This window comes from Thunnus albacares, chromosome 10 (assembly GCF_914725855.1).
Source record: "Thunnus albacares chromosome 10, fThuAlb1.1, whole genome shotgun sequence".
Classification (NCBI taxonomy): Eukaryota; Metazoa; Chordata; class Actinopteri; order Scombriformes; family Scombridae; genus Thunnus; species Thunnus albacares.
In genome coordinates, this window is record NC_058115.1 from 28,669,447 (window position 1) to 28,697,184 (window position 27,738).

The window sequence follows — 27,738 nt, forward strand, 5'->3', positions numbered from 1 at the left end:
AAGAGCGGAGGGTTGATTACTTGTTTGTCTGATGGCGTTTACTGTAGAGGCGATGCACGAACAGGCGCGTCGAGCACGTTTCGCTCCTCGGTCTCGGCGGTCTGACTACCTGAAGCTTTGACTTTAATTACATTCCTGAGATTTCAGACTTGTTTTAGAGGAAGGTGAGGCAGGGTCGGCGAGGAGGAGGAGGTGGAGGTGGAGGGAGGGGGGGGGGGTCGGGGGTTACGCAGGAGGACGCAGATGTTGTCAGCTCAGAGCTAGAAGCTTGTTAAAATCACCTGTCTTCCTATCTGCCCGGAGTGACATCTGGTTTCCCCAACCCTCACCTTCCCACTAAACCCTCCACCGACAACACACACACACACACACACACACACACACTTTTAACTCACACTCAGCACAGAAAATCGCTGCCGGCTCTCCTTCCTCTCACCTCTGCCATCACTCCTCTAAACAGAAGCAACATTTGATACTGTAATCGCAGTGTTGTCACGAAGAAGAAGGGCTTAACTTGCTCCTGGAGGAAGGTGTGATGCTACTCCACTTCTCTCTCTCTCTCTCTCTCTCTCTCTCTCTCTCTCTCTCTCTCTCTCTCTTTTTTTTTTTTTTTATTTATGATCAAGCCCTGACAGGAGAAAACCTGGAGGATTTATTGCACCCTGTCACTTGCACCGAGTCAGTTCCAGGCCTTGTTCGTAGCCTCGCTGGAAAGCTGAAGCCCTATCAGGTTTCAATACAGCCCTTTTTTTTTTTTTTTATTAAGAGGTTTCATTTTTTGTTTTGTTTTTTTATATATTTGCTTGTAAATGTATTTTAAAAAAAAAATAAAAGGACTGATATCTGTGTCAAATCATTAGAGCAAATCACTTGATCACACAGATTTATTCTCACACGGTTTTATTGAATAAAGAGAATCACCAGGTAAGACATGTAAACATTTACTTATGTACACTGTCTCATCCCCGGTTCATAAGTCTCAAAAAACCCGGAGAAGTTCATCTCATTTGAGCTTGAGCTAAACAAAAACAGCGACAAAACTCACATTTTTGGGGTTTGAACATACTGTCTTTATTAGTCTTTGGGCTAGATGACACTGGAGCTGAATCCGGGGGAATAAATAGAAACGCACTGATGCAGGAAGTTCTTTTCAGTATTCACAAACCTGTTGGAAGTTGTAATGACTTCAAACAAATTAAGTCTGTTAAGACGCCTCGGGACAAACCTTCCAACGTGTTGTTAGTTAGAGAGCGATAGGTTAATGCTCATATGTGTGTCAGAAGAAAAACATCAAGACACGTGTCCAAAAAAAAAAACACCTGTGTTGATCAAATTAAAGGTCAACTTCTAATACTGTTAGGGGCAACAGGACGCCTGCATTACAAACTGGAGGCATGGAGTTTGAAAGATATTGTTGTTTACCAGTTAGAGACGGTCTATTGAAGGATGCAGTGGATGCAGTCAGGATATCTCAACCTCTACTTCTTTCATTTTTAACTTTTTTTTTTTTTTAAAGGTCCAAACAGGTTGTCTTTTGAGCTGTCCCAAATGAAAGTTGACAATATTAACAGAGACACGGTGTAATCTTCGGTTGTCAATCAAAAAACAGCGGTTCTAGATCGTATCGGCGGGATACTCATCGCACCATCTGACGTGCCTCAAAAAATTGATATTGTAGAGTCTGACACAGATTGCAGCTGAGGCTTTATTAGACCCATCTGACACGTCGTGACTCGTAAGATCTGTTATCACACCGTCTATAGACACCTTAAGCTCCTGCCGGGGTCTGATGTCATGTAACAATACTTGCAATGCTTTGTAATTCTTTTTAACTCCTAGATAGAAACAGTGTTTAGTTTAGTTTCAGTGTAATTCTTCAGCACGTAGAATCAAATGAAAACTAAATGTGCAACAGTGAGTAAGAGTATGTCACTGAGGGTTGAATATGTGCACAGTTTAAGATAGATTTAGATATTTTTTTCCTGGAAAAATCCTCAGACAAACTGGATTGATATGTATTCTTTAACACAAGTTTGTTTGTTTGGAATAAACAGCAAAAGAAAGGAGTCATTATGCTTACAGAAACTCAAAGTTTCTTAACAGAGGGCGTCACAGCCCTTCCTGCTGTTTGATTGACAGGTGACCTCCAGGAAGCGAAGGGCAAAAACACCACAGCAACGAGGCACTTAGCAGATGTTGACAGGTAGTCGACAAAAAGGGGGGGGGGGGAAAGAAAATCAGGATCTCCCTGCATGAATACATTAAGGACAGAGCTGGAAGTCGCCGTTTAGATGCTGAACACGTAGAAGTGACGACAACTGACAGACAGCGCCGACACTGCAGCGCACCCTCCCCTTCAGATCCCACAGTGTTGTAACATCCATCTCCCCAGAGGAGAAGAAGAAGGAGGAGGAGGAGGAGGGCGGCGGGGGGGTGGGTTAGGCATTTTAATAAAAAACCTCTAGCTGCAGCGTCGAGCCGTATCTGAATATCTTTGTGTTCAGTCGCAGATGCCTTTGACCGACTGCGACCTCCGTAGCGGTGGGTCTTTTTCCCTCCAACAGGGGGAGAGCTGTTTAGTCCGAGCCCAGGTGTCTGATATGCTTGGCTGACAGCCATTCAAGCTCACTGGCGCAATTGTTTTCTTAACTCTGTGTTTTTTCACACTGGCAGGAGCAAGTCTGTTCCAATGCATGACGTACAAATCCTGCAGATCAACAGTCTATCTTGACGTCAATTTGCCGCCTGTGGTGCTTAACAGTCATTTTTCTGAGATTACTGACCATCTCTGCAGCTCCCTGTCAACAAAGTCAACTTGTTAAATTATACCTCGATGAATCAGTGTATTATTCGGTGCAATTTTTGCATTAGTTAAAGGACGTGCGAGGAGTTTTGGAATGATAATTAGTTTTTGTTGAACCCCGCATTATAAAATAGAAGCCTGAGCAGATGCGCTGGATTTGCAGAAGCTTGTTTGCAACAATTAAAAGACACAGAAAAAGAGTTTAATCATAAATAAGACCTTGTAAAATGACAGAGAGAGAGAGAGAGAGAGAGACAGTGAGAGAGAGAGAGCAAAACCACCCTCACAGGAAGACAAATGGTTTCCTCTTAACACCTGTTGTGGTTGTGGCTGTTCCTCCTCTGGCTCTGTGCGTCGTCTGTCTGATTTATGAGCTGGTATTTGTTGTTGCAAAGATTTTTATCACCAAGGACACAGGCGCAAAAAAATGCATCAATAGACGTGTTGCTGTTTGAATAACAGTGACATTACACAATGTACGAGGCTGATATATGCCATCAATCCAGAACCAGAGAGGGAAAGAAAAAGATGTGTAATCATCATCAAGTAAACATGTCAGCTTTGGTGGAATGCGTGTCTGACGAGGTCTGAAGTTGGCAGTCATTTTCCAAAATATGGTTTAACCTCTAGTCTAGTGTGTGTACGTGTGTGTGTGTGTGTGTGTGTGTGTGTGTGTGTGTGTTTTAGTTTCTGTGCGGCTGACCACAGAGGCAGTCACGCTGCCACTCAGAAAAACATAGTCGACATGGAAAACAGTCAACAGCTCAACAAAGGCTCCGAGGGAAAAAAGCCTTTCACACCTCTGTAACTCTGTGTGACTGTGAAACACCTCGCCTCACTTCCTCTCCAACAAGCCTTTTTTGCTTCTTGTCATTGCAAATATGTTGCTCTTAGTCGACACTGCAGGTTAAATAAAGGTTAAAAAAGAAAATATTTCCCTCACCACTTCAGCCAGCAGGGCCTGCAAAAGGCCAGTGATTGCTGAGAGGGAAATGGCGCCAATAGGCCCTAATTTTACTTTTTATATATAAAGCCTTCACTGTGGTTTATGTGTGAGGACATGGTGAGCACAAATTGAATTTTTCCTGGGAAATATGAGCCCTCAAGCATACCCGTCGGGCTGTTTCCCTTGGCCTGGTGGAAAGACAGAACGTGGGTAGCAAAAGCCAACAAAGAAAGAAATGGAGCAAGGAAGGTAGGAAATAGATAGATGAAGTGAGAGAAAAGGTAGGAAGAGAGAGAGAGGTGGTGTCGTTACCTTAGTTTCAATTATATAAAAACGGGATTTCAGCTTTGAAAGTCTGGAAGAAAAAAAACGTCAGCAGTTTAGCTCTCTCGAATGCAAAAACCGTACGTACACAAATAATAATTGACATTTAAAGCCCCCTGGGATTGAAACCAAGGAGAAATACTTGGCTGTATTTTTCTATAATAAAAGCAACAATCAAATTTAAAGTTAGGAAAAAAACATCCTTAGGTATTATTTATAAAGAGTTTAACAGCCAAGAACTCTAACGCTGCTACATCTGGTCTAAATCCTTACTTCTCGCTAAATCCCAATACAGAAATACAGAAATCTCTCAGGTGAAATAACCAAAAACGTTTCTAACTTTGGCAGAAAACAGTGTGTTCATGTAGCACCCTCTCATTTATGTAATAAAAGTAATGAGCTGATTGAGTGAGAAAATAGGTTTTCATGACCTTTTTAAGTAATTTATGTACATTTGCCATGACCCCAAACAGGGTTCATTTTTATTGGACAAAAGTTATTTAAGATGCGCTGAAATTTCTGTTAAATAGAATAAGTAGTTTCTCGGCTATTTTCTTTGTTGCTATTTTGGCAAAATTTTTCAATACGTTGAAGAAACCCGCAGAATATTCACCTTACAGAGTGACTTTGACATGTGAAAGGATGCACGTTGCTGCAGGTGATCATGTACGGTGCACGTCCTTCAGTCTCCCTCGTCTGAACATTTGACTGGACGCCAGTTTTTTTTCAAACATTTTAGATGTCGGCAAGCTGATTTGATGTTTTCTGACATCCACTTCTTGGATTTCTGGGATACAATGAAGGTTAATGGAATTACATTTGTTGTTGCATAAAACTTTGAAAAATGACATTTGAAAAACTGTCCTGGTTGCTTTGGATAATCCACACATCTCTAAAAGTAAAAGGCTTATACTTTGTAAGGAAAGGTGCAGGATTTCTTTACGCCACCGTGTTTGATGTAGATGAAACAGATCAGAATCAGTTCGACCTCAGTCGTAACAGTTGTAAATCAAATGATCATCTGTGCTGTATGTTGTTTGTATTTACATTACACATGTGAACATTCCCTGCATGTATGCGTGCACTGTGTATTTTATGACAGATGGAGCAAACAGGAAAAAGAACATTTCAGTGGAGCACATCACACAGGTGGGAGTTTTACCTACCTTGACATTACCACACACACACACGTATCACATATGCGCACACACACACACACACACACACACACACACACACACACAGCTAAGTCTACAGGTCACTTCAGTGTGGGTGTGTTTGGTAAATATGCCATCCCTGCCTTCCCAAGTCCAGGGAGAATGTGTAGCTTTCATTCGCCTGATTAAGGGGCGAGGACAAATATGCCCTTAAAGGCGAGGCCCAGCTATACCCCCCCCCCACCCCCCCTACACACACACACACACACACACACACACTCAACCTTAACACTGTGTAGCCCCAACACAGGTGCTACCCCACATGGGTCTTTGCAAAACATAAGGTGGGTAGGGGCCTGAGACGGTAACAACAAAGGCCTGACGTGGAAGTTATTCGGTAGCTTTTGTAGGAGGTTCCATCTGAAACTAGTCTGTCACATTATGTACATTATCATTGAGTCATGCGACAGGGGGAGCTTGTTCCACTTTCATTACCAAAAGTTTCCCGTGTGGCTAGAAAACCTGCTCCACAGCGAGCCTTTACTGTCACAACATGTGACTCAGCACCGCAGCCTACGTACATTACAGGTCACAGACTGGATTTGTAATAAAAGCCGTTCTTTAATTGGAAATACGGTGAAATGGTTGGAAGGTAATTTCTAAGTAAGGTAAATTATTACAGCTAAATTCCGTTTTACCCCTCACCTTTTTCAGCGGGCTTTAATCTCACATCACTCAGAGAAACATGGCTCTGCCCATTTATGTTAAATGTTAACATGATGAGATTTTCTCTGCCCTTACTGCACCTCTGCCTCCACTAAATACATAAAAGTCAAATTTTAGGGAGTGTTATCAGTCTAAATCTTACAGAATAATAAAAAAAAGTTATGAAATAATGAAATTTGCAGATCCTATGTAATAATTCATACTACTCTGTATAATTTAAGTACACTGCTAGCCTGAATCAACCTTATTGAGAGAAAATAGAGGCAGAACCTTAGTAGAATAAACAAAACATCTGAATGCTTACATCATCTCAAAACACAAAAAAAGATATAATAGGAGGCGGATTTTGAGAGAAATAACCTTTAGTAGTGAGACAGTGATGTGAAATTTATAGTAAAATTGAAGTTGTCGATAATTTTTTTTTTTTTTAAGCACACGTTTCTACTCTTGCATACAAAGTAGGTTTTCTGTGTGGCGGACTACTCGTGTGTAATATCTTCCCTTCGTCTCTGTTGTCTCAGGTGTAACATATAGTGAGGAAAAAGCCCACACGATCGCACTTTCATCATCATAGAGTTTTTCTATGGAATCTAAATTCCTCTGCCGAGAGCACAAGCATGTGCACGTTCATCCGCAGCTCGCACACACACTCAACTCCACTCTGCTATTTATGATCATGTGCCATGTTTCCGTTCTCCTCTCCCCCAACCCCCCCCCCACCCCCCCACCCCCCTCCCCCTTCTCCCCACGTGACGCTCCTCGCTCCATGCTTAACCTCACCTCCCTCACACTCTCTCTCTCTCTCCCCTTCTCTCTCTCTCTCTCTCTCTCTCTCTCTCTCGCCTTGTAATTCTAAATAGGTTTCACATGGAGCTGTGGTCAGGCCTTGTTTCTCTTGGCGAAGGCATGTCACTGCAGACACTTCCTCTTCGCCTTTTTGGAGGATGAAACGTTTTATTTCTGGTTGAGAGTTTTGGGCTCCGCACCCCCGACGACGTTTGATTTATATATTATTTAATTTCCTCTCTGAAAATTGGATGCAGCGTGGCTTCTTTTTCTTTTTTTTTCTTCTTCTTCTTCTTCTTCTTCATTCAATGAACGAGTCGTGGGGTTATGTCGGTGATACTGTGCTGAAATATGGGGCAATTTTAGGGGACTGAGTTCATATTTTGCTATTTGCATAAGAGCTCCTCTTAGAGCCAATATCATCTCTGGCATCGCTAGAGTCTGTATAGTTGTTTTAGTAATGCTGTTTTGGCATCAAGCTCAGCAATTCATTATTCATTTTTTTTCTTTTTTGTGCACAGTAAAACTGACACAATTCATCAATTTGTTGAATGACAGAAAATAAATCTTCAACTACTTTGATAATTGATCTTAAGTCAATATTGAGGCAGAAAAGCTACAGATTTGCTAGTTCCAACCTCTCAACCTCTCTTTTTTTACATCATCTTTAACCAAATATCTTTGGGTTTTTGACTGTATTGTAATTGGAAATTATGGGCATTTGTGTTATTTTGTGATGTTTTATATAGATCAAACAATCCTTTGATTAATTGAGAAAATAATCAGTTGATCAATATTGAAAATAATCATTAATTGCAGTTTTAGTCCTCAACTTATTTCATGTGTGACTAGATTTTGCTCAAAGACGTGTTTATCAGTAAAATTTCAGCAATAGCAGTTGTTGCTTTCTGTATTTCATTAACCTTTCTAAAAATTACATTTCAGTTTTTTTAGACTGACTGGTTAGTTTTTGGTTCACTTGAGACAAATCGTTTCCACTTCCAGTATTTCTACAAGTTATGAGTGATGAATAAATCATAGAGAGACGAGAATACGCCGTCACCGGTAGCTGTAACCTCTGAGGGTGAAATGAATGTTCGCTGTTAGTTAAGCAAACATTCATTTGTTAGGTACGTGCAACACTTTCCTGTGTAAGAATGTACATGTTTAAATGCAGACTCATGTGTACCGTATGCATGTGTATGAGGTCGTACATATGTATGTGTTGGTTACACATAACTATGGTGTATGTACACTGACCTTTACACCATCTCTGTATGTGCTCTTGCAAGTGCAGTGCAGTATCATGCATGTGTGTTAATGCCTGTGTCGCATTATGTACTCGATGGGAGCAAGTGCAGTGTGTTCAGAGTGTGTGTGTGTGTGTGTGTGTGTGTGTGTGCACATGCCGGTACGCTGTAAGTATGTGTGCAGGACTTGTGGAGTGATGGAGGAGAGGTTTTGTGGGAGGCAGAGTGGTGGTGGTGGAGGGGGTGGGAGGGGGGGGAGTGTCGGAGGGTTGGGGCTCACTCCTGTAAATGTGGCCGTTTGTGTGTGAGGGAGGGGTGAGGCATCGGGGAGGAGGGGGAGGACTGGATGTAGCCTGCTGTAGACACAAGGGCGGATTGATAGTAAACACACACTCCGGGTCTAGTGGATCTGCTGCCGGTAGCCTGGCTAACAAGCCCTTCATTAAGGCCGTCTGATACACTCACTGAGCGCCTTTGTTGAAGTAGGAAGCGAAAAGTACACCAGACAGATTTGACCTGAGAACGTTGGTATGCGCTGCCAAGCAGTTGCAAGCTTTTTTTTTTTTTTTTTTTTTTCTCCACCTCTCGGGGAGGGTTTATTTTTGTCGTGCTGAACAGGTTGTTTCATGGCACGCGCCCCTTCTCACCTCCTCTGGGGAAAAATATAGATTTGTGGAGTTATTTTGCTGTGTAGGATGCACGTAAAAGGTGTTTTGGGATGTGATTTGGGGGGTTTTTTGCGCATGAGTGTGCATGCTTGTGTGTGTGTGTGTGCATGTGTGTACAGTGTGTTTGTTGCATTCATAAAGTAACTTTTTTTTTTAAACAACTTTATTTATAAACCAGAGCAAGGGAATTACAGACACCACAGAGCAGTTTATCAGTCAAATCATGACCGAAGTCGGGGACAGTACAACAAGATAAATCACATGACAATAAATGAATAAATACAATTTGATAAAAGAAATCAAATCAAATGTGCTTCACAGAACAGTTAATAGTTTCTCGTGCTTTTCAATTTTGGAGATTATTAACTTTTCCACGATGTATAAATGCACATGTACAGTTCGAGCACATTACAATACAATAAGGCTGTATGAATGTTTTTTTCATTTATTATTCTGACACACAGAACACGGTCACTGTACTTATTCTGTAGGTCATCGAAGCTCATTTACTCACGTTCTATATGTGTGTTACGACCTTACTTTTGCTCCTGTGTTCCTTAAATATTGTAAATTTCTGGGTATTTTTATAATTTTTTTTTTCTTGACCTCAAAAGGGCTTCAGGTTATTACTGCAGCTATTTTGCATCCCAACCTAAATGTTGACACTCATAACTTTTTATTTCACTCATATATTTCTGCTTACAACGTTCTAGTGCTAAAAAGTGTCAGGTGTGTTTATATAACCCCCACTTCGCTATGTCCTTATTTATATTCTGTTATTCTTTGCTGTATCTTGTTACCATTTGCTGCTACAACGGCCTAATTTCCTCTCTGGGGTCATTAAAGCTTCGTGTTGTCTTATCTTACAAGGACAACAGGACCTCACATACAGCGCGGGACGTGCAGTGGTATATCACTCCGCGTACTGTATCCAGCATTCTGTAGCTTGTGTGCGTTCAAGCAGCATGATATAGGTTGTAGTTGTGGCTACGGAGGGAAGTGCAGTGCAGTGACCAATAGAGCATAAAGGCCGCTGTTGTATCCAGGGTTTCGTGTTGTGGCACCCTAATGGCTGGGAGCATGGGAGGCGAGCAAGGGTCTGCAGCCCTGAGCTAAATGAGCCCTGCACGTGCCAGTCCTCATGTCATTACCCCATTAAAATGGCTTCGCTGACCGAAATCCTTTGCCTTCATCTGTCACAGTACTAGAATTTTAAATAGAAAACAGAGTTGATGCAAGATGTACTTTTGGAAGGGTTTATGAGTTGTAACCAATGGCTTTGTTAATGGTTAATTGATCATTTACTAATATTACATAGATTAATTATAAACTATTTCTAAGAATGCTATTGTAAAAATGTTTTATTGAAGACATTGTCATCTGTCATATTGCACATCTGTCATTTTTATCTTATTAGAAAGCTAGTAACCTTTATTAATTAATTACTAATCATAAACATGATGGCTTATAATAAACAGTGAAACTATGAAGTATGCAATCAGTAATCCATTAATAAATACTCATAAGTCTCTCATGTTCTTATCAGCCATAACAGTTATAAATATATGGTAAAGCTTTCTAATGAGCAATCAATTCTGTAGTTACAAATGTTTATAAAGTCATTAATAATGTTTTTTTTACTTTCTAATAAGCTACTAGCAAATATTATGAAGTCATTTTCAATCACAAGTGTTAGTAAGTTGTAACAAAGAGGTTTCTGTCAATAATCCGGTTTCAAATGTTAATAAATTGTTAATAAGTGGATTTTAGTCCAAATGCCCTGTAGCTACAGTATTTTCCAGGAGGTAAGAGGTAAAAGAGGTTTTTGCAACATGACATCCCAGATGTTGTTCTAATTAATGGCTTATTACTCATCTGTAAAGCAAAAGTGTTTTATTAACATTTATTAATCAATTTGTCTCAACTTATAAACCCTATAAAGCATGTCATATTAAAAAGTTTAATATGTAATATGTATATAATAATACTATAAAACCAAGACAAACGGGAAAAAGCCTCATAATTTGATAATGATATTAATGGATTCCACTTCATATTCCACTGAAGTGAATAAAGCTGCTGTGGTTTCATATGAAACACTGGTATGGTCTGCTAAGATACTTGTTTCTTCTCGCTGCTTCACCAACTTTACAACATTAGCACAAATGGTTTTAATATCAGGCAGTGTCTCTTAAAATGAAATAGCTTTATGAACTGGTATCCAGTTCTAGACCCTGATGGTCTATTGGACCTTGTTGTTTTTTCCAGCTCTTCGACTCTTGATTGCTGAAGTCCACTATCATAAGCTAGACTGATGCTGTCTTTTCCAGACTTCCCCCTTCTTGTTCTAGTGCTCTAAACATTACCAAAATTAATTTCAGCTCAATTAACATACAGACGGGTGACATGAAAAACCAACATAAAGGGTCTTAGTAAGGTGTTGGACCACCATGTGTCACCAGAACAGCTTCAGTGCACTTTGGCGTTGATTCTACATCTCTAGAACTTTTCTGGAGGGATGAACACCATTCCTCCAAAAGATATTGCTTTATTTGGTATTTTGATGATGGTGGCGGAGAGCGCTGTCTAACACATCGGTCCAAAATCTCCCATAGGTGTTCAGTTGGGTTGAGAACTGGTGACTGCGAAGGCCATAGCATATGATTCACATCATTTTCATGCTCATCAAACCATTCAGTGACCCCTCGTGCCCTATGGATTGGGGCATTGTCGTCCTAGAGACCACTCCCATCAGGATAGAAATGTTTCATCATAGGATAAAGGTGATCACTCAGAACGACTTTGTATTGATTTGCAGTGACCCTTCCTTCTAAGGGGACAAGTGGACCCAAACCATGCCAGCAAAATGCCCCCCAACAGCATACCCTCACTGTAGGGGTCAAGCATTCAGACCTGCACCGGTTTTTCCTTTAATTCGTCACCCGTCTCTCTGTCTCACTCCCTTTCATTTCAGAGACTTAGTTCTCTTGAAGAGATCTAAAGGAGATCTAAATGGCTTTCCCTGTGTGTATGAAATGAGCAAATGTGACTGCCAACCTCCAGAAAACATGTCATTATGGTATCCTGACCCCTTGCCCTCTCACCACTCTCAACCACTGCATTTGACTTACTGGATATTCTGATGAGTATTGGTTAATTCTGTGTTTACATATGTTTTTGCATATAATGTACTATTTAAGATAATGTATTTGTGTTTGCATGTTCATGCATGCAAGGCTTGGTTTTGAGAACCACCAGGGGAAACTTGTCATTAGAGGAATATGTGGAAACAAGGATGTGGTGGGCGCTCCAATTGAGTATCTATCACTTTTCCAGCGACCCATTTAAAAGCTCTGCGGTTTAAGAGGCTCTGCTGACATTTTATTAAGGTGGAATGACTGACACAAGGATTCCAGACATTTCTACTGGTGGTGGCGGTGGTATAGAAAGAAGCTTTGGGTCTGTATAAAAGGCTATGAAATGTATATTATGCTATATGCTCTTTATATTATAATATACTTTTTATTCACATAATACTATTGCTTCTCCTTCTGTCTACTCTGTGCATACATGTCTGCCCTTCCGAAGTTTTTCCTTATCTTTATAAAGAGTGTTGCCGATTGAAAAGCCCTCTGAAACAAACTTGTGATTTTGGGTTATATAATTAAAATTACCTTAACACGAAGCATCAAGTTGATAACTTATCGGATCATCAAACAGTATCTCTCTGAAGCCTTTTCATTCTTTTCACTAAACTACTTTCATTACTTTTCATACATGCAAATGAGTACAAACCATGAATGTCTTTAAGAAAGAGAGAATTGTCAAAAATTGTGCCCTATTATCCCCATATATGAACAATTATTGTGTCTTGTCCCTTTCTATGACGACAGGCTTTTTGTCCTGCCTTTCATTGTGGCCACTCGGAAAAACTACAAACACTTGTGCCCTGTGACATGGTCACACAATAAGTGATACGAACTGTTTTGAGCATAACCATTCTCCGCCTTCACTGTGGCCTTCAGCAAGGCATTTAGGCCTGTCCTGCTCACTGGAGCTTGTCAGTAGCCTCCAGTAGAGGACTGGTTGTAACAGGCATCTCCCAAATGTGTCAGCTAGAGGTTTAATGGGTCCAAAATTTCAGACCTGATCTGAAACGGACCTGCGGAAACCCTTCCCCAACCTATAATGGATAAATTCATTTAGCCCCTACTTTAAAGGCACCCAAAGACAGTTAGACCTTATCTGAACAAGATAATTAGACTGAAGAATAATTAGGATAAGGTGGACCCAAACAGCCCAAAGAGTGGCCAACACTTTAAGCAGAAAGATTCCTCCACCAATAACAAGCAGCTGTGCTCATTTTTCCTGCACTTAACTGTTCACACTCTTCACCTCACTTCAAAAAACACATATTTCCCCTATGATGACTATGATGCATCATGTGATCCCAGCTGATAGAGAGTCTGCTCGATTCTATTTGGTTAATAGACATATTAAGGCACAGACCAGAGACCTCAGAGGACCTTAGCAGACCTGATTAGACTGAATTTAATTTGGGTCCGGCCTGACTCAAGTCTCAGGGTCATGTCTCAGATATTAGGAAACAAGTGAACCCATGAAAACCTCGTGTCAAGAGCTGGATATCACAGAGAATGTTTTGTATTGTCAGCAAAAGTCTGCTGAATAAACAAGATTGAAGACCATGATTCAGTGAATATGTAGGAGTTTATCAGATGCATCACTGTTTAACCTGAACCAGTACGGAAGAGCTTACTGTACACATCGGTGTGCTTTTGCTTCATCATCAAAACCTCTCTCTTTGACTCACTATCAGGCAGACTTTCGGGTCATCTTGAGTCAGCAAGTTTTTAGCCCCCTCTCCAAACTGAAAGGCTCTTGATGATTCCTTTTTTTTTTTTTTTTGTTTGCTTTGCCTTTACGACTGGCTACGTGCCACTGCCAGGAACTCTGAGCTCGCCCACATCACCAGAGAGCAGCCACTGCAATGCATCAGCATAGCCCTCTCCATATATTTAAGTGATTGCTGACATAATTTATGAAGGGAATGAAAAATAAAGTCTGCGTTGCAATAAAATTTTTAAAAAGAGATCTGTAATTTATTTGGGCCGCCACAAGTCAGCACTCTTCGCCATCGACAACACCCCCCTCTCCCTCCCCCCCCACCCTTCACCCGTACCCCACCACCTCATTTCTGTGCATTTGCAGTTTTCTTCTCCCTCTCCTCCTCTTTTTTTTTTTTTTCCTCTCAGGAGTGCGGGGGGCCCATCTTTAGGGGGTTTAGGGGTATCAAGGTGGTGCTAGAGAGAGGGGGGGGGGGGGGGGGGTCGACGCAGGATTTTTGGCTCCGGTCTAGGAATGCCTTCACGTTTACAAACAAACTGGCTCTTTCGCTCGCCCTGTTTGCCTTTGTGGCTTTATTTTTTTTCAAGGCCTGTATGGGCAAACACACAGCGGGAAACACTGGCTTGTTGATCGCCTTCACAGACCAGCTCATAAACCCAGCAAGCATGAATGTGGAGGCCTGTGTGTGTGTGCGTCGTTTGTGTACTTCAGAGCAGCTCTGGACATTTTTTTTTTTCTTCCCCCCCCCCCCCCCATTTTTTTAATAAACCCGAGGGGTGTTGTGGAAGTAAACAACCAAATAATTATTAGCCGTTGAATCATGAGATTGAGACACAAGGGGGCTAACATGTCCTGTACGTCAAGTTTCAGTGTAAATACGAAATTACAGTTGGATTGCGCCGCAACGTTTGTCTGTTCCTGTTTATGGATGTTGCTCGGAAACAACACTACATCACATTGTTCAACATGTGGCATCTCTCGCGCTCTCTCTCTCTCTCTCATACTCTCCCCCTGGCTGGCTTGCCCTCTCTCCGTTTGTAAACAGGGAAGTAGGATACATGGCCTCATTGTTTTGCATCATTATTACTGACAGGCCTAAATGACTTGAATGATGGGAAAGCCTCATAGAAAATTAACCCGGTCCCGTGTGTTTACCCTGCCTAAATCATGTTGCTCATTGGCTTGAAACAGAAGAAGAAAGGGGGAAAATAGGCCTCACATCCTGACATCTGCAAAGCACCTGTCCTGAGCCATGCATGCTAGCTGGTCCAGAGCACATTCAAACAGCTATCTCCCCCCTTCGTTTTTACTCTCTGGCCTTGAAAAACGCCATGACCGTCATGTGCTTTAACAGTTGACAAGCTCTGCTGTGTTTTTTCCTGTCTATACCTTGTGTCTGTTTAAAATATTGTGTGCATTTTAATGTAGTCCAAGAATATTAGAATACTCTTGTACCTGTTTTCGATTGGAGCTTCTACATCTGTATAGATATTCAGCAATTAACATGTTTTACAGATATTGAGTGATAAACTTCTTATCTAGAGTTTTGGAATAAGACTCTTAGCTTCACATGCTTTTGATGAAAAACTGGGTTAATGAACACTTGTGCAAGCAACCTATTAACTATTTTCTTTTTTTAGCTTTTTCTCACCCTCAGCCGACCTCAGTGAGTAAACTAAATTGCTTCACTTTACTTTCACTTTCTGTTAAGTTGCACTGTTGTTGTAGGTGCTAACGCTTTGAGAGCAGCCTTGGATAACCACAACACATTCACCGCTTGTCAACAAACAACCAACAAAGCTTAACATAACCAATCAAAAGCCAGTTTTGTCTTGAAACATATCTATGCTATATTTTTTTTCAGAGAGGTGCAGTAGTAGCAGACACAGACAAACGAACACAGCCTGGCTTTGCTCAGTTGCTAACATTTGCTAGTGAGCTAACAAATACTGTAATGATTTTTCCTCACATTGTCACCAAAAATTTTAGTTGAATGATTATTCCTTGTCAGAAAACACTAGAAACATTTTAAAAAACAGTCAACACATGGTGGGAGTGGGGTGAACAGTATGTAAGTTTGCTAACTTATCTAGCTAGCTTACATTCTGTCTGCTAATAAGAAAACAAGCTAGGTCAAACAGACCCTGTTTGTAAGGTAATAAGAGAGGATATCAAAAATAGACTGATTCATCAGCATGTTTTTGTTTGTTTTAAAAATAAAAACCAAAAATAAAGAGCCAAAATTTAGAAAAAAATGTAATAATTTCAGTTTTAAGCTCATTATTACTTATTCATTCATGTAAATGCACAGTCTCCATTTGTTGATGCTTTTGTTGATGGAGAATGATAATGTAGTGTTTCAGTATTTATACATCAGAAACACAAAAAACTTCAGTATCTCACTTTCACTGTAAAGGCACATTAAAATATGTGATATACAAACTGCTTCACTGCACATGTGAATATTTAGTATCAGCTTGCATGTCACACAGAGTGCCAGAGTGCAGCTGCAAAGGGAAGGGGGGCATTGAGCAGTGCTTCGGTCCAGTGAACAATTTCAGTAGACCCACATAGCTCTACATGCATACTTTCACTGTTCAATATTCTGCTGCATCACATGACCGCCAGTCCCACTAACCTCCCACCAGACGTTATCAGTGGTTGTACAGGCGAATAGTTTCCTGCGAGGCTGTTGTTGGAGGGAGTTGTGTAAGCTGTCCTGGCTCAGAACAAAGCTGTGCTTCTAGAAAGGGAGGAGGGTGGCACTGCTGGGAAAGGTGCCTGGCCTTCATCAGCCGTCGCCACCGTTTCGGAAGTGAGTCACTCCTCTGGCGTGTGCAGAATATCTCCCAAAGGTCACCCACACTGACTGCGGCCCTCCTTCGTGTCAGCCGTTGCATAATTCCATCAGTGCTGTATTAGAGGACTACTGTATTTACGCTTTAGGAATGGCAGATCAGAAATGCTGGTTCAATAGATATTTCTCATTGACAGAGCTGCTCTGGAGGCAGAAATAAGTCAAATCCGAAAGGGCATAGCCAGAAAACACCAGATACGTTAGTCCATTGAAAAAGTGATTGTAAGAGAGAACAAGGCAAACATAATGCAGCCAAACACTTTCTAATGACTGGAAAATGCAGCTGTACTGTTATTATGGTTATTTAATAACTTGACTTTCCAGCTTTAAATTGTCTTCACTTTATATTTTGACTCAAGTTTCTCGTTCACCCTTTCAATTTGCGAGGGAATTGACTGATGTTCCAACAACTCATGATTCTTTGGCTGCATCGTGTCATTGACTTACATTGTTAAATACATATATTTTGTCTCCAGAGCCCAATAAATGTTCGAATAGCTAAATTTCCACATATGGCTAATGGTTAAATTAGTTTGCTGTGGCTCCATCCAACTCTTAAACATCCCATCGTGTTCATTATTAAAGCTTATGATCATTTTAAATCCTCTGTAAACTGCTGCTCATTTATTTGTAATCATATATCACTATTAAATTAGGGATATTGTATAATTTCTCTTTTGTACTCGTATTAAATCATTTGTACTGCAGTGAAACGGGGTAATTTACATCATTACTAAGAAAGTTCTCTTCAAATCACTCTCTTTAGCACATACTCAATGAAGCTATTTCAGTTGAAATGCTTCTACTTCCCGGCAAGGATCAAATGTTTAGACAACTTGTTCCCAGTGAAATTAAATTGTATGTACAGTATGTATTGAATGTATTTTTGCCTCACAGGTCTGTTAATACAGATGGTTTTAGAGATGACAGACTGTTAGGTTTTTGTATGTCTTGCTTGTGTTTGGCTCATCTGTCTCGCAAGGCTTTCGATGTGTCTGCGATAAAGACATTTCCCAGAAGATGATAAATAAAGTTTCCTTCATTACCATAACACATCCATTCTCAACAGTCTGTCACCGAAGTCGATCGGCCTCTTAACTGTGCTCTGCTCACATGACTCTGTGGTGTTCGGTGGATGGACCGCTCTGCCTGACAGCTGAATATCTGTGTCTGTTTCCTGTCCCAGATAACAGCAGTATGCAGAGAGGCTGCCCTTCTGGCCCTACAAGAGGACATCAAAGCTCAGCACATCGAGGCCAGACACTTTGAAAGTGCCCTGAACACTGTGAAGCCCCGGATCCCTGACTCTCTCATCCAGTCGTATATCAGCTATCAGCAGCGACACAGCGGCCTGTGCTTCTTCTGACCGCACTGCAATGGACAAAATAAAAACTAAGGAACCTTTTTTCTTTTTGTCCGTCTGATATTATTTTTATTGCATAGTTTTTCAACTGCCTGGGTCTTCTGAACACATAACTGTCATCAGCTCATATGATAAGATACTGATACCATCCACCAGCTAAACACCATGAATACTGGTGAAAGGATAGATTTCTCTTGTATAGATGCTGTAAGAGTTACGTTACTGTTGCAAAGGGGGGGTCTGAAAAATGAGTGAAGTGTTAATGTTTGACCATATTAAATATTAATAATGTAATGAGTGCATTATTTATGTGTTGTTTTCATTTGGTTGCCTTGTCTTTTTAACAGCGAAATGAAAGGTAAATGGTACAGTAAAATCACAAAAAAGCCAATAAACACTGCAGAATATTCTGAATAAATCCTGAGATTAAAACATAATTTGCCACTGAATAGAAAAGTCTGTAAAGTCACGGTAAAATCTAGTCAAAACCAGTAGGTCCTATGCATAATAACATAATATCAAAAACACACTATCACTGCAAAAATGCACTTTTCTGGGAACAACTGGTGTAGACTTGAGTTAAAGACCTCCCGTGCATTGGCCTGTTTTAATGTGCTTTCACCTACAACACATCCAAAGAGAATCTGTCTTTTCTGTATGTTTTCAAACTGTGTTTTCACTGTTTAAATATTTGTGGCTCTTCAGATGGAAAAAACAAACTTCCCTATGGGATGTTGAATAACTGCACAGTCAGATCACAGGTTTCTGAAATGTTTTCGGGATGACAGATTAGACTTCAGTCCCATATTTGACAAGATTGCAATAAACCCTAAATTGGTGAGAACGTTTTATAACCGATTATGCTGTTAGTGGAGAGCATGAGCCATTTAATCAGTATGCTGCATATGTCCCACCACAGTAATATCTATTGAATGAAATAGTGGAATCAGCCTTTTTATCTGGGGACCTTCTGGACCCCCTTCAAGGACCCCTGACTGTTCCAAGACCCCTAGTTTGAGGAACCGCTGCTCTAAATCCACGGGGAGAAAAACAGCCACGGCTGGTATATTCATCACATCCATCCATGGAAAATCAGCTAATTGCTATAATCTTGAGATTTCCGTCCGCACTTCCGACCACTAAGAGCAGGGATCCAGGCGGCCATCTGTCGGTCTACCAGGATTTGCTTTATCACCAAGAAGCTGAATTTTTACATCCAGCCTTAAAAACTTCTCAGTCTTTACTGCGCCACACAGTCACTTTAACAGTCTGTTAACTCTACTGGGGCTTTTTTCGTATTCTTTTTTAAGCATTTGCTGACCCGAAATGGCACTGGGGGTCATTCATCTATTGATTTTTCCATTTGAATAGGATAAATTGACTTTGTATTGAACTTCCTTTTCTCATGGATCCGGATGTAGCGCATCCGCGACACCAATCAAACCAGACAGTCAGGAACAGAGAGGAGGGGGTGGCAGTAGTGATGGGGGAGTCTTTCCCCTGGCTGCAGGGCTGCTTTTTTCTTAAGGTGGTCCAGAACTAAACCCCCCAACCACCACCCCCACTCCCCCCACCCCCCCATTCAAAAATCTACCCACGAAACTCTTCAAATGATGGGAAAATGCCCTTATCACAGAGTTATGCAAGCTGCAGGCTCATCGTTACACATTTTATTTCCTCTGATGACATGCGTAAATGCGTAATGGGAACATTCCACAGAGGAGAAGACATCCTGTTGATGTTATCTCCCTTAATTGTCCATAAAAACACGTTGTCTGTGCAGACAGCGGTTTCAAAAAGAGGTCCCAGAACCATCTTTGGAAGTAACCCATGAGTTCCTAAGTTAAATTTACTTCACTTCTTTGGCTCTAAGAATAATTGAATATGTGATGTAAAAGTAAATACAACAGACATGATTAACTGAATACTAAAGCCTGTTAAGGACCCTTGAATGTCTCTGAAACTCTGTTCAGGAGGGATTATCATTATAAAAAAAAAAAAAAAGAATCCCAGACGAATCTTTAATTTCTTAGCACAACATTTTTCTTCCTTAATCTATATATTTTTTTAAAAGTCTCTGAACCCCTCATCTAAAAATATATATTTCATTACAAGTTGAAGTTAGCTTTAATTTTCCACCCCAAAACTTTAGTCATAAACATGACTTTCAGTTATGAAAAAGGTTCATTAGACTTCTGAAGCAAGACTGTGAAGATGCCTTTATCACTCATTAGTTTATTTATAGTAATAAAATACTTTCAGTGTCTATAAAAGCTCATATGTGTATGAACCAATGTGGCATTTAAGATAATGTTCCAGCAGCAGTTCACAAAACGATTCAAATAAGGATACATTTAAGAAAAGGGGCTTTTTCAATTTCTGTTTGCCCCGTGTATGTAGCTATGGCTTAGTACCAAATATAGAAAATCAGCAAGTATATAAATAAATGTGGCGTTTATTGCGTCACTATTAGTCATATTAACCTTATTCACTTCATTATTCATAGCCCACAAGACCGGAAACTAGTGTTTTTTCCTCCCTGAGCCCCCTCGTCGAGCCAACTCAAAAGACAAAGCCGTTCCACCTTAACTAGTGCACACATCTCTATCGCCCGGCCTTCCACATCTGCCCAATGAATCAGGAGCGGATGCGATGTATCCTTTTTCAGTGGAGTGAATGGCCAATGGGAGTTGGCTTGTCGAGCAAACACTGAGCCCTGCGTTCTCATTCATTCAGTGCTGAACAGGCCCGCAGAGCTGGAGAGAGCGCACCGCGATCTGCGACCCGACGACGCTTTTTGCACAAGAGCGCAGATTCCCCGCAACAATAAGTAACAGCCAGAACTTAAACTCAACTCTCAACAGATACTCGAAGAGGAGAAACTCTTGGATATAAGCTCAATCGTCTTTAATTTTATTTCTCCGAGACGTTGTTTTCGCTATTTTTATTTTACAACAATTCCTACGGGACTTCTATTACTGGGTTGTCTTGCCTAGAGATCGGCCTCCAAGTGCGCAGCAGTTCTCCGGGTGCTTTCCTTCCCTCCCTACTCCATCAGTGCTCCTTCGTGGATTTATTTTGTCTTATCCTGGGACGAATGCATGCGTAACCCGCGCTGAACTTTTCTTTAAAACTGACCAAGAAAAGGGAATAACGCAAAGGGATACACTCGCACTTGGATTAACAGACTGTGAATGTATGCCTCATAGTCTACGTTTGGACATTGCCCCTTCCCTTTGGATGGAGTTTTGGTAGGCTATTTGGTTGATGGATTCGACGTTATGGATGGTTGCATATAGGTACGTATCCTCTTAACTATTTTACACTTGTTTTACGCATATTAGTTGGGTTTACAGTATTTGTTGCCCGATAGTAGCGCACGTAGCGACGTAGTATGCGCCGCTGTAGCGATGTATATGTTTCGTTAGACTGGTGCACAAAGTCTAAGACTTTCCGTGGCATTTTCTATGCGTATGGCACGTAAAAAACACCCGCAGTGGGTTAAAATCATCGCGATTAGTTGATGAAGTTGATGGATTTCCATGCCTGTGTCCTTCCGTGGCTCCGCTGTAACAAACACCCCTCCCCCACGGCGGTTGTTTTCATTCATAAGTTTTTCCCCGTCTATTTGGATGCGTCCTCTAATGTCTCTTGATCTCCGGCTCTGTGGGTTTTATAGGATCCTGGTTTTATTACTGCGCACGACGTCTTCTCCTTTGAACGCGCTCTGTGCGGATAATCCTACTTATAGCCTAGTGCGCCCTTTGACGGGTACACTATTAAAAATAAGCGTTTGTTTATTTGCAAAGCACAAAAAAGCAGCAAAATCGATCACTTTGGCTGCAGCGTCTCTTCCCGTGAGGTTTGATGTGTTTTACAGGACAGCCAGGCTTTATGTTTTTGCAAACTATGTAGGTTTTGGCCTCGTGCAGGTCGGCTTTGCTTCATAACATCTCCGATAACCCGAACCCATATTCATGGTGGTGTTTATGGCACACACACACGCGTATTAGACAAATTATTTGCTCCAGATAATCTCGAAAATATGTCTTGCTTTAGTTTGAGGTGAAGTTTAAATCCGAAAACTTTCTAGCGCTCGGCTCGTTTTTCTACTAAAGTCTGAGTTTTGTCGGAACTTGGTCTGACCTTAGTTTTTTTGCTCTACTTTTGTCCCCATTTCCCTGAAATCCTTTTTGGTGTAGTAATAGAATACTAAGCGAGGCAGCTCATTTAGTTCCCTTGGATCGTGTCCTCATTTCGTCGCCGCGGTGCATTTAAATGTTAACTAGTCATACAAATGTAAATGAGGAGGGGAAGTATTTGTAGGCCCTACTGAAGTTTAGATGTGTGCGTATTGGGGAGGAAGGTACAAAAAGTCTTGTTAATAGTCAACTTTTTTCCCGGGTTGCCTCACTTAACGGGATCAAAAGTGACATATTGTCATGTTGACAGGATGAAAACAGTGATTCTGGGTAGTTGTTAAAAAGCCTACACCTTCAAATATTACAATTAATCTTGTTGCTCATTTCACTGTTATAATCTTATCATGTGTTATTTTCTCAGTTTTAGTATACTTGTAATTATATTACTGTATAGCAATAATTAGATTAGCAATAATACAGTTTTTCTTTTCACTTGGTTACGTATATGAAATGTCCTGGGAACTGTGTTAACCCCTCTCCTATCAGGACAGTGTCTGTTTGCCAGTTATGCCATGTTTTGGCTCTCTCTGATGATGTCCCCTCCCTCCCTGCCTCTCCTTTGTCTCTCCCCGGCCTCTCTTCCCCCTCTGGCAGGTTTTCCGATGCATGCCAAGTCCACGGTGAATGTCGGAAGTGGTGATCCCCCCAGATGGAGCTCCAAAGTCAACATGGCCCCGGCGGTTCATTAGTGGTGATCCAGCAGCCTTCCCTAGAGAGCCGGCAGAGGTCGGATTACGAGCGGGAGCTCCAGCATGCCGCCATTCTCTCCCTGGACCAAATCAAGGCCATCCGCTCCAACAACGAGTACACTGAGGGGCCCTCGGTGGTACGGAGGCCCCCTGCACCCCGCATGGCCCCCAGGCCGCAGGACAAGCAGGAGAGAACTCACGAGGTCATCCTCGTCAATGTGAACAACAATTATGAGCACCGGCCGTCAGGTCATCACCATCATGTCGGGGGCGGCATGGTGGTTGTGGCTGGGGGACAGCAGTATGGCGGGTCCCGGGCGCCGGGGCTCAGCCGCTCCACTAGCACAGGAAGTGCCGCCAGTTCAGGGAGCAACAGTAGTGCCTCCTCTGAGCAGGGACTTTTGGCACGCTCGCCCCCCACCAGGCCCGGCATGAACTTACAGCACCACCACAGAGCAGAGCGGCCTGTTAGGACTCAGCCCAAGCCCAAGGCCCTTTTACAGCCCCAGCAGGGACCTCACTTCCACCAGCCTCCACTAGAGGCTCCACTCAAGCCCCCGGGCAAAGGGAAATCAGACTTTTCTGGCTCTGGCAACGGGGTGGTGGCTGCTGCCGGGCACCAGTTCATCTGTGAGCGTTGTGGGAAGTGCAAGTGCAGTGACTGCACGGCTCCTAGGAGCCTGCCTTCATGTCTGGCGTGCAACGGCCAGTGCCTTTGCTCTGCTGAGAGCGCGCTGGAGCACGGCACGTGCATGTGCCTGGTCAAAGGCATCTTCTACCACTGCTCCAATGATGATGAGGGGGACTCGTGTGCTGACCACCCCTGCTCACTGTCACGTTCCCACTGCTGCTCTCGTTTCCTGTGCATGGGATTAATGTCGGTACTCTTCCCCTGTCTGCTATGCTACCCGCCTGTCAAGGGGTGTCTGAAGGCGTGCCAGGGCTGCTACGACCGGGTTAACAGGCCTGGCTGTCGCTGCAAGAACTCCAACACTGTCTATTGCAAACTGGAGAACTGGCCCCCACAGACCCAAGAAAAACCTTCCTGATCACCCCTGTGTGTTTGTGATTGCGTGTGCGCGGGAGACTCTTGATGTGGATCTTATGATGACAATGATAATGATGATGATAGTCACAAATTAATGTTTATCAAACATTCTAAGCACCTCCCACCTGCCTCCCCTCCTCGCTGCGGAACCCTAAGGAGCTAAGCAAAGGAGTAACGAAAACCACTCAATTTTTATTTTTATTTTTTCTGGATCAGGACCATGTTTTTACAGACCAGTGTTTGCCTTAACTGTTTCTATGTCTATCCTCAGCTCCTCATTAACACTATTTTTTTATATATATATGAAAAAGTTTTTCTTCCGTTTTAGGTAGGCAGTTTCCTCTGGGTCTCTGTGCCCGGTGGGAGCTGCCTCTTACCAAATCTGTGAAGGACGATCTACTATAGGGCAATTATGTAGCTGTTACCTGGTATTCATAGCAAGCAGGTATGTTTGAATTATTGGTTGCTACCACACTAAAACCGTGGTTCCTATGCTCATGTTGCATTAACGAAAGCACATCCATCTCATAGTATTTTTTTTCTCCACTTGGATATGTTTCTCTTCTTCCACCCATCTGAACTCTTCATACACATTCTGTGGCATTCTCCCATGTTTTGTTTTGTTTTGTTTTCTTTATTTTGTGTAAATTGTATGCTCAAAATCCATAAGAGGAATTCTGGCTATTTTTTAAAGAAAAATGTCTGTTAAAACATTTTTTTTTTTGTTGTAAAAAATATTTATTATGTGAAGCTCTATTATTTTATGATATTTATTGCAAGAGACAGTCTTAAATTTACTCATGTCTGAATATAACAAAATATCAAATACTTACTGAAAAATTAAAGGGTGGCACAAAAGAAAACTATGTTAACTTTAATGCAGAAAATATATTAATTAATGAAAAAATAGCTCTGTCTGGTGTCCTGATTGTGCTGTTGAGAAACAGTGAGCAGTTTGAGGAATGAAAGGTCTGACTGATGGCTGATTTAAAGGGAATACCGGTCTGTTTCTGAGTTTGGGTTCATTGGCGAACAGCAAATCACTGTTTTCTGCGTGCGTGTGTGTGTGTGTTCATGATGGGTGTGGAATTCCTGGTAAAAATTTTCAGCAGTGAGTAGAAACAGCTTGTAGCTCAAAATGTGACTGTTTACATTCTTGGAGGGCTTCTTTGCTGCGATTCTCCTCGGTAACCTTGAAAGCTAAACAATACAGGTCATTGACACGATTAGCCCCGAAGCTGTTAGCATCAACAGAGCCTCCACGTTTCCATGAGTTATGCTCACAGGAAGTCTCCTTCTAAACCCCCCACTCCAGTCACCAGCCAACAAGTCACCACAAAACTATGCACTGTAGTTTATTCCCTGGGCTTTAACGCGGCTAGATCGGGATGTTCCCAAACTCCCAAATGGTCTCCATATTGTGGAGCCCAACAGTGTGTGCCTTGAGAAATGGGAACAACCATTACGAGTAGCTGGGGCCACCTGTTCAAAGATAATAAACCAGGGCTATCAATGCTGGGCTTTTATGGCGTGGTTCCTGCACTAAAGGCAACGACAGCGGCAAATCCAGCCCCCACCCCAACCCACACTCCCCCATTTGGCCGCCTCTTTTTGTCAGTGAATTTATCACTTGGGAAGTCCGCTGACCCCCTACCCCCACTGACACCCACCCAGCCCTCCACCTCCGGGCCCCCAGGGGATGAGATCATCACTGTGAAAGTTGGTTGGTCAGCCAGAAATGCCAACAGTTGGGGAAATACAAACTGTGACCAGGAAATTCTCTAGGACAAAGGAAAAAATATACTGCGGCTTTGGTTTGGAAAGCTGCAGCGTTGGCAAGAAAACACAACCGTGTTTATAATCAGCTACATGTGACGGTGGTGCCCTCAGGTGCTGTGTGCAACAGGCTTGGGATCTTTGGATTCAGAGTTTTGCTAAATGGGAATGTGAAGCTCTTGATCAGTTAGAGCCCTACATTAAAAGCTGAAGTGGTTGTGAGTAGTTAAGGTTTGGTTTAAACACTTCACAGATGAGAAGCTAATGGTAAACATGAGCACAAAGGAAGTATCTAGTTGCTTTTGTCATTAAGCTGACCAGGCTTTCACTAAGACTTGACTAGCATACAGTCTTATTGCAGTTTGTCAGCAGTTTGCATTAAATGAACCATCCCTCCAAATGGGCCTTCTGTACTTAATGTGCTTTTCTTTCCCTTTTTGGTGGAATGTACCTTTTGTTGCCCTGAATAGTTAAGAGTGGATTAGCGATGTCAATTTCCTGTTACCTTTCAGAGCTGCAATTCGAGCCCCATTTGCTTCTGGCTCCTGGATGATAGCAAACAATGGGAGGCCTCTTTTTTCAGGTTTCACTATAGTTCCCCTGTACAGATGAGGGGGGGTGGAAGAGATCTAAACTGTATTCAGAAGGCGGCGAACAGGAAGACAGTGTTTACTTGATATTTTCCAGCCTAAGCCAAATAAGGAAATAGATCCTACTCCCACCATTTCCAAAACTTGGCTCTGTTAAGTCCTCAACATGTCTCTTAAATCTCTGATCTAATCGGCGGGGGTGTCTAAAATAACATTTTAAGGCCTCTGAATAGTTTCTTTCACTTTTCAGTCACCCTGCCACGTGAACTGCTCTGTAACTGCATCATATTTTACACATCACGGGACTACCACTCCACTGCGAAAAAAGTGAAATCTGAGTCACTATTAAGTAATTCAATGGTATAAATGGTCACAACCCCCCTCCTCCTCCTCCTCCTCTTTGCACTTGTTTCAGAGTAAATTTAGCAGCTCCACACACCCACGTAATGCTATTTGGAGTTGTCAGGCTTGGCGGGTCCCTTGTTGCAGCTTTGGGTTTTTTGGGGCCATGCAAGTGCAAACACACATGACTACCAAGTGAGTCATGGTGGAACCTCCAACCCACACATCCTACTGGGGCAGTCCTTTTCTTAGCCAGGGCACCGCTGCCGGCACGGCCGCGGTGGAGCAGGATACTCTATAAACAGTCATCGTCCTCCAAAGCATTCATCACCAAAAGGCCTGCTTCAGCTTTCCTCCGCCTCCTCATCTGGTTTTCATTATTTCCCCTCATGGCATATAAATAGAAATTAGCAATCAGGGGAAACGTGGGGATGGTGGATTTTGGAGAGGAAGGCGGCCTTTTTGGACATCAGCATGATGACCAAAGTTTATGGAAGTTATCTCCTTAGATATTTGGTTTTTGGATGATCTTGGTGTGCTGGAGCGACATGTGAGATCTGATGTGTTTAGAAACCCCTCCAACATCCACACTCGGCCTCCACAGGATTAAAATGACATTAAAAAAATATTAGATAGACATAAAACATTCTAGTACAGGTCTTGGTAATGTCACTACTATAATTCACTGTGTCCAAAATACCAGGAAAACACAGTACATTGGCTGTTGTCGGGCGAAAACCTTGTATATCCACAATGTAAACATCTTAGTAAATAAGAAAAGCAGCCTTGTGTTTGCCTCGACCACCATGCATCTCAGAGTTTATGTAACAGGTTTTAAAAGGGTTTGGTTTGGAGAATTCTCTCAACCCACAGAGGAACATGTAATCCTTCAATTTTACTTAAAACATGAAAATCCCCCTCAACTTGGAGATGTGATATTTTCACCTAACAGAGATGGTATTATAAAGACTGTTCTTGGCATGACAACAGAAAGGCCAACAGATTTTGTGGTGCTCAGAGAGGTAGCCATCAACTGAAAAAGGTAAACATGATTATAACTGCTGTTCCCCTGATTGACTTCTACACTCTGACAGAACTGGTTCTGTGCGAAAAGTAGATCAAGGAAATCTTGTGGAGGGATGTCCTGAAAGATTAGATAATTCCTTGCAAATACAAATTAACTTGACCGCAGCATTTTAGTAGTAAGGTGAACTCTTTCAGGTGTAAAGGGTCAGATCACCCAAATTACAAAAAAGAAATATATCATTAATAGTTTGGGTGTTGTTTGTCCAGGTTTTTAAGATATCTGCCTCTGAGATTTCTGCTTCCACCACAATGAAGTGAA

The 27,738-nt window shown here is 41.9% G+C and overlaps 2 protein-coding genes across 2 annotated transcripts in view; both read left to right on the forward strand.

Annotated features, from left to right (window-relative positions):
- Nucleotides 1-18,040, forward strand: part of spata5 (spermatogenesis associated 5) — a 123,584-nt gene extending 105,544 nt beyond the window's left edge. Inside the window, exon 17 of the mRNA XM_044363035.1 lies at nucleotides 17,570-18,040. Within this exon, the coding sequence (XP_044218970.1) occupies nucleotides 17,570-17,749 (180 nt within the window). The 3' untranslated portion in view covers nucleotides 17,750-18,040. The remainder of the gene's footprint in view (nucleotides 1-17,569) is intronic.
- A 2,278-nt stretch (nucleotides 18,041-20,318) lies between these two features.
- spry1 (sprouty homolog 1, antagonist of FGF signaling (Drosophila)) lies at nucleotides 20,319-24,594 on the forward strand. Its single transcript, XM_044363958.1, has 2 exons — nucleotides 20,319-21,045; nucleotides 22,543-24,594. Exon 2 carries the CDS (start codon nucleotides 22,598-22,600, stop codon nucleotides 23,684-23,686), a length of 1,089 nt encoding a protein of 362 aa, XP_044219893.1. The 5' UTR covers nucleotides 20,319-21,045; nucleotides 22,543-22,597; the 3' UTR covers nucleotides 23,687-24,594.
- Nucleotides 24,595-27,738: the final 3,144 nt, after the last annotated feature.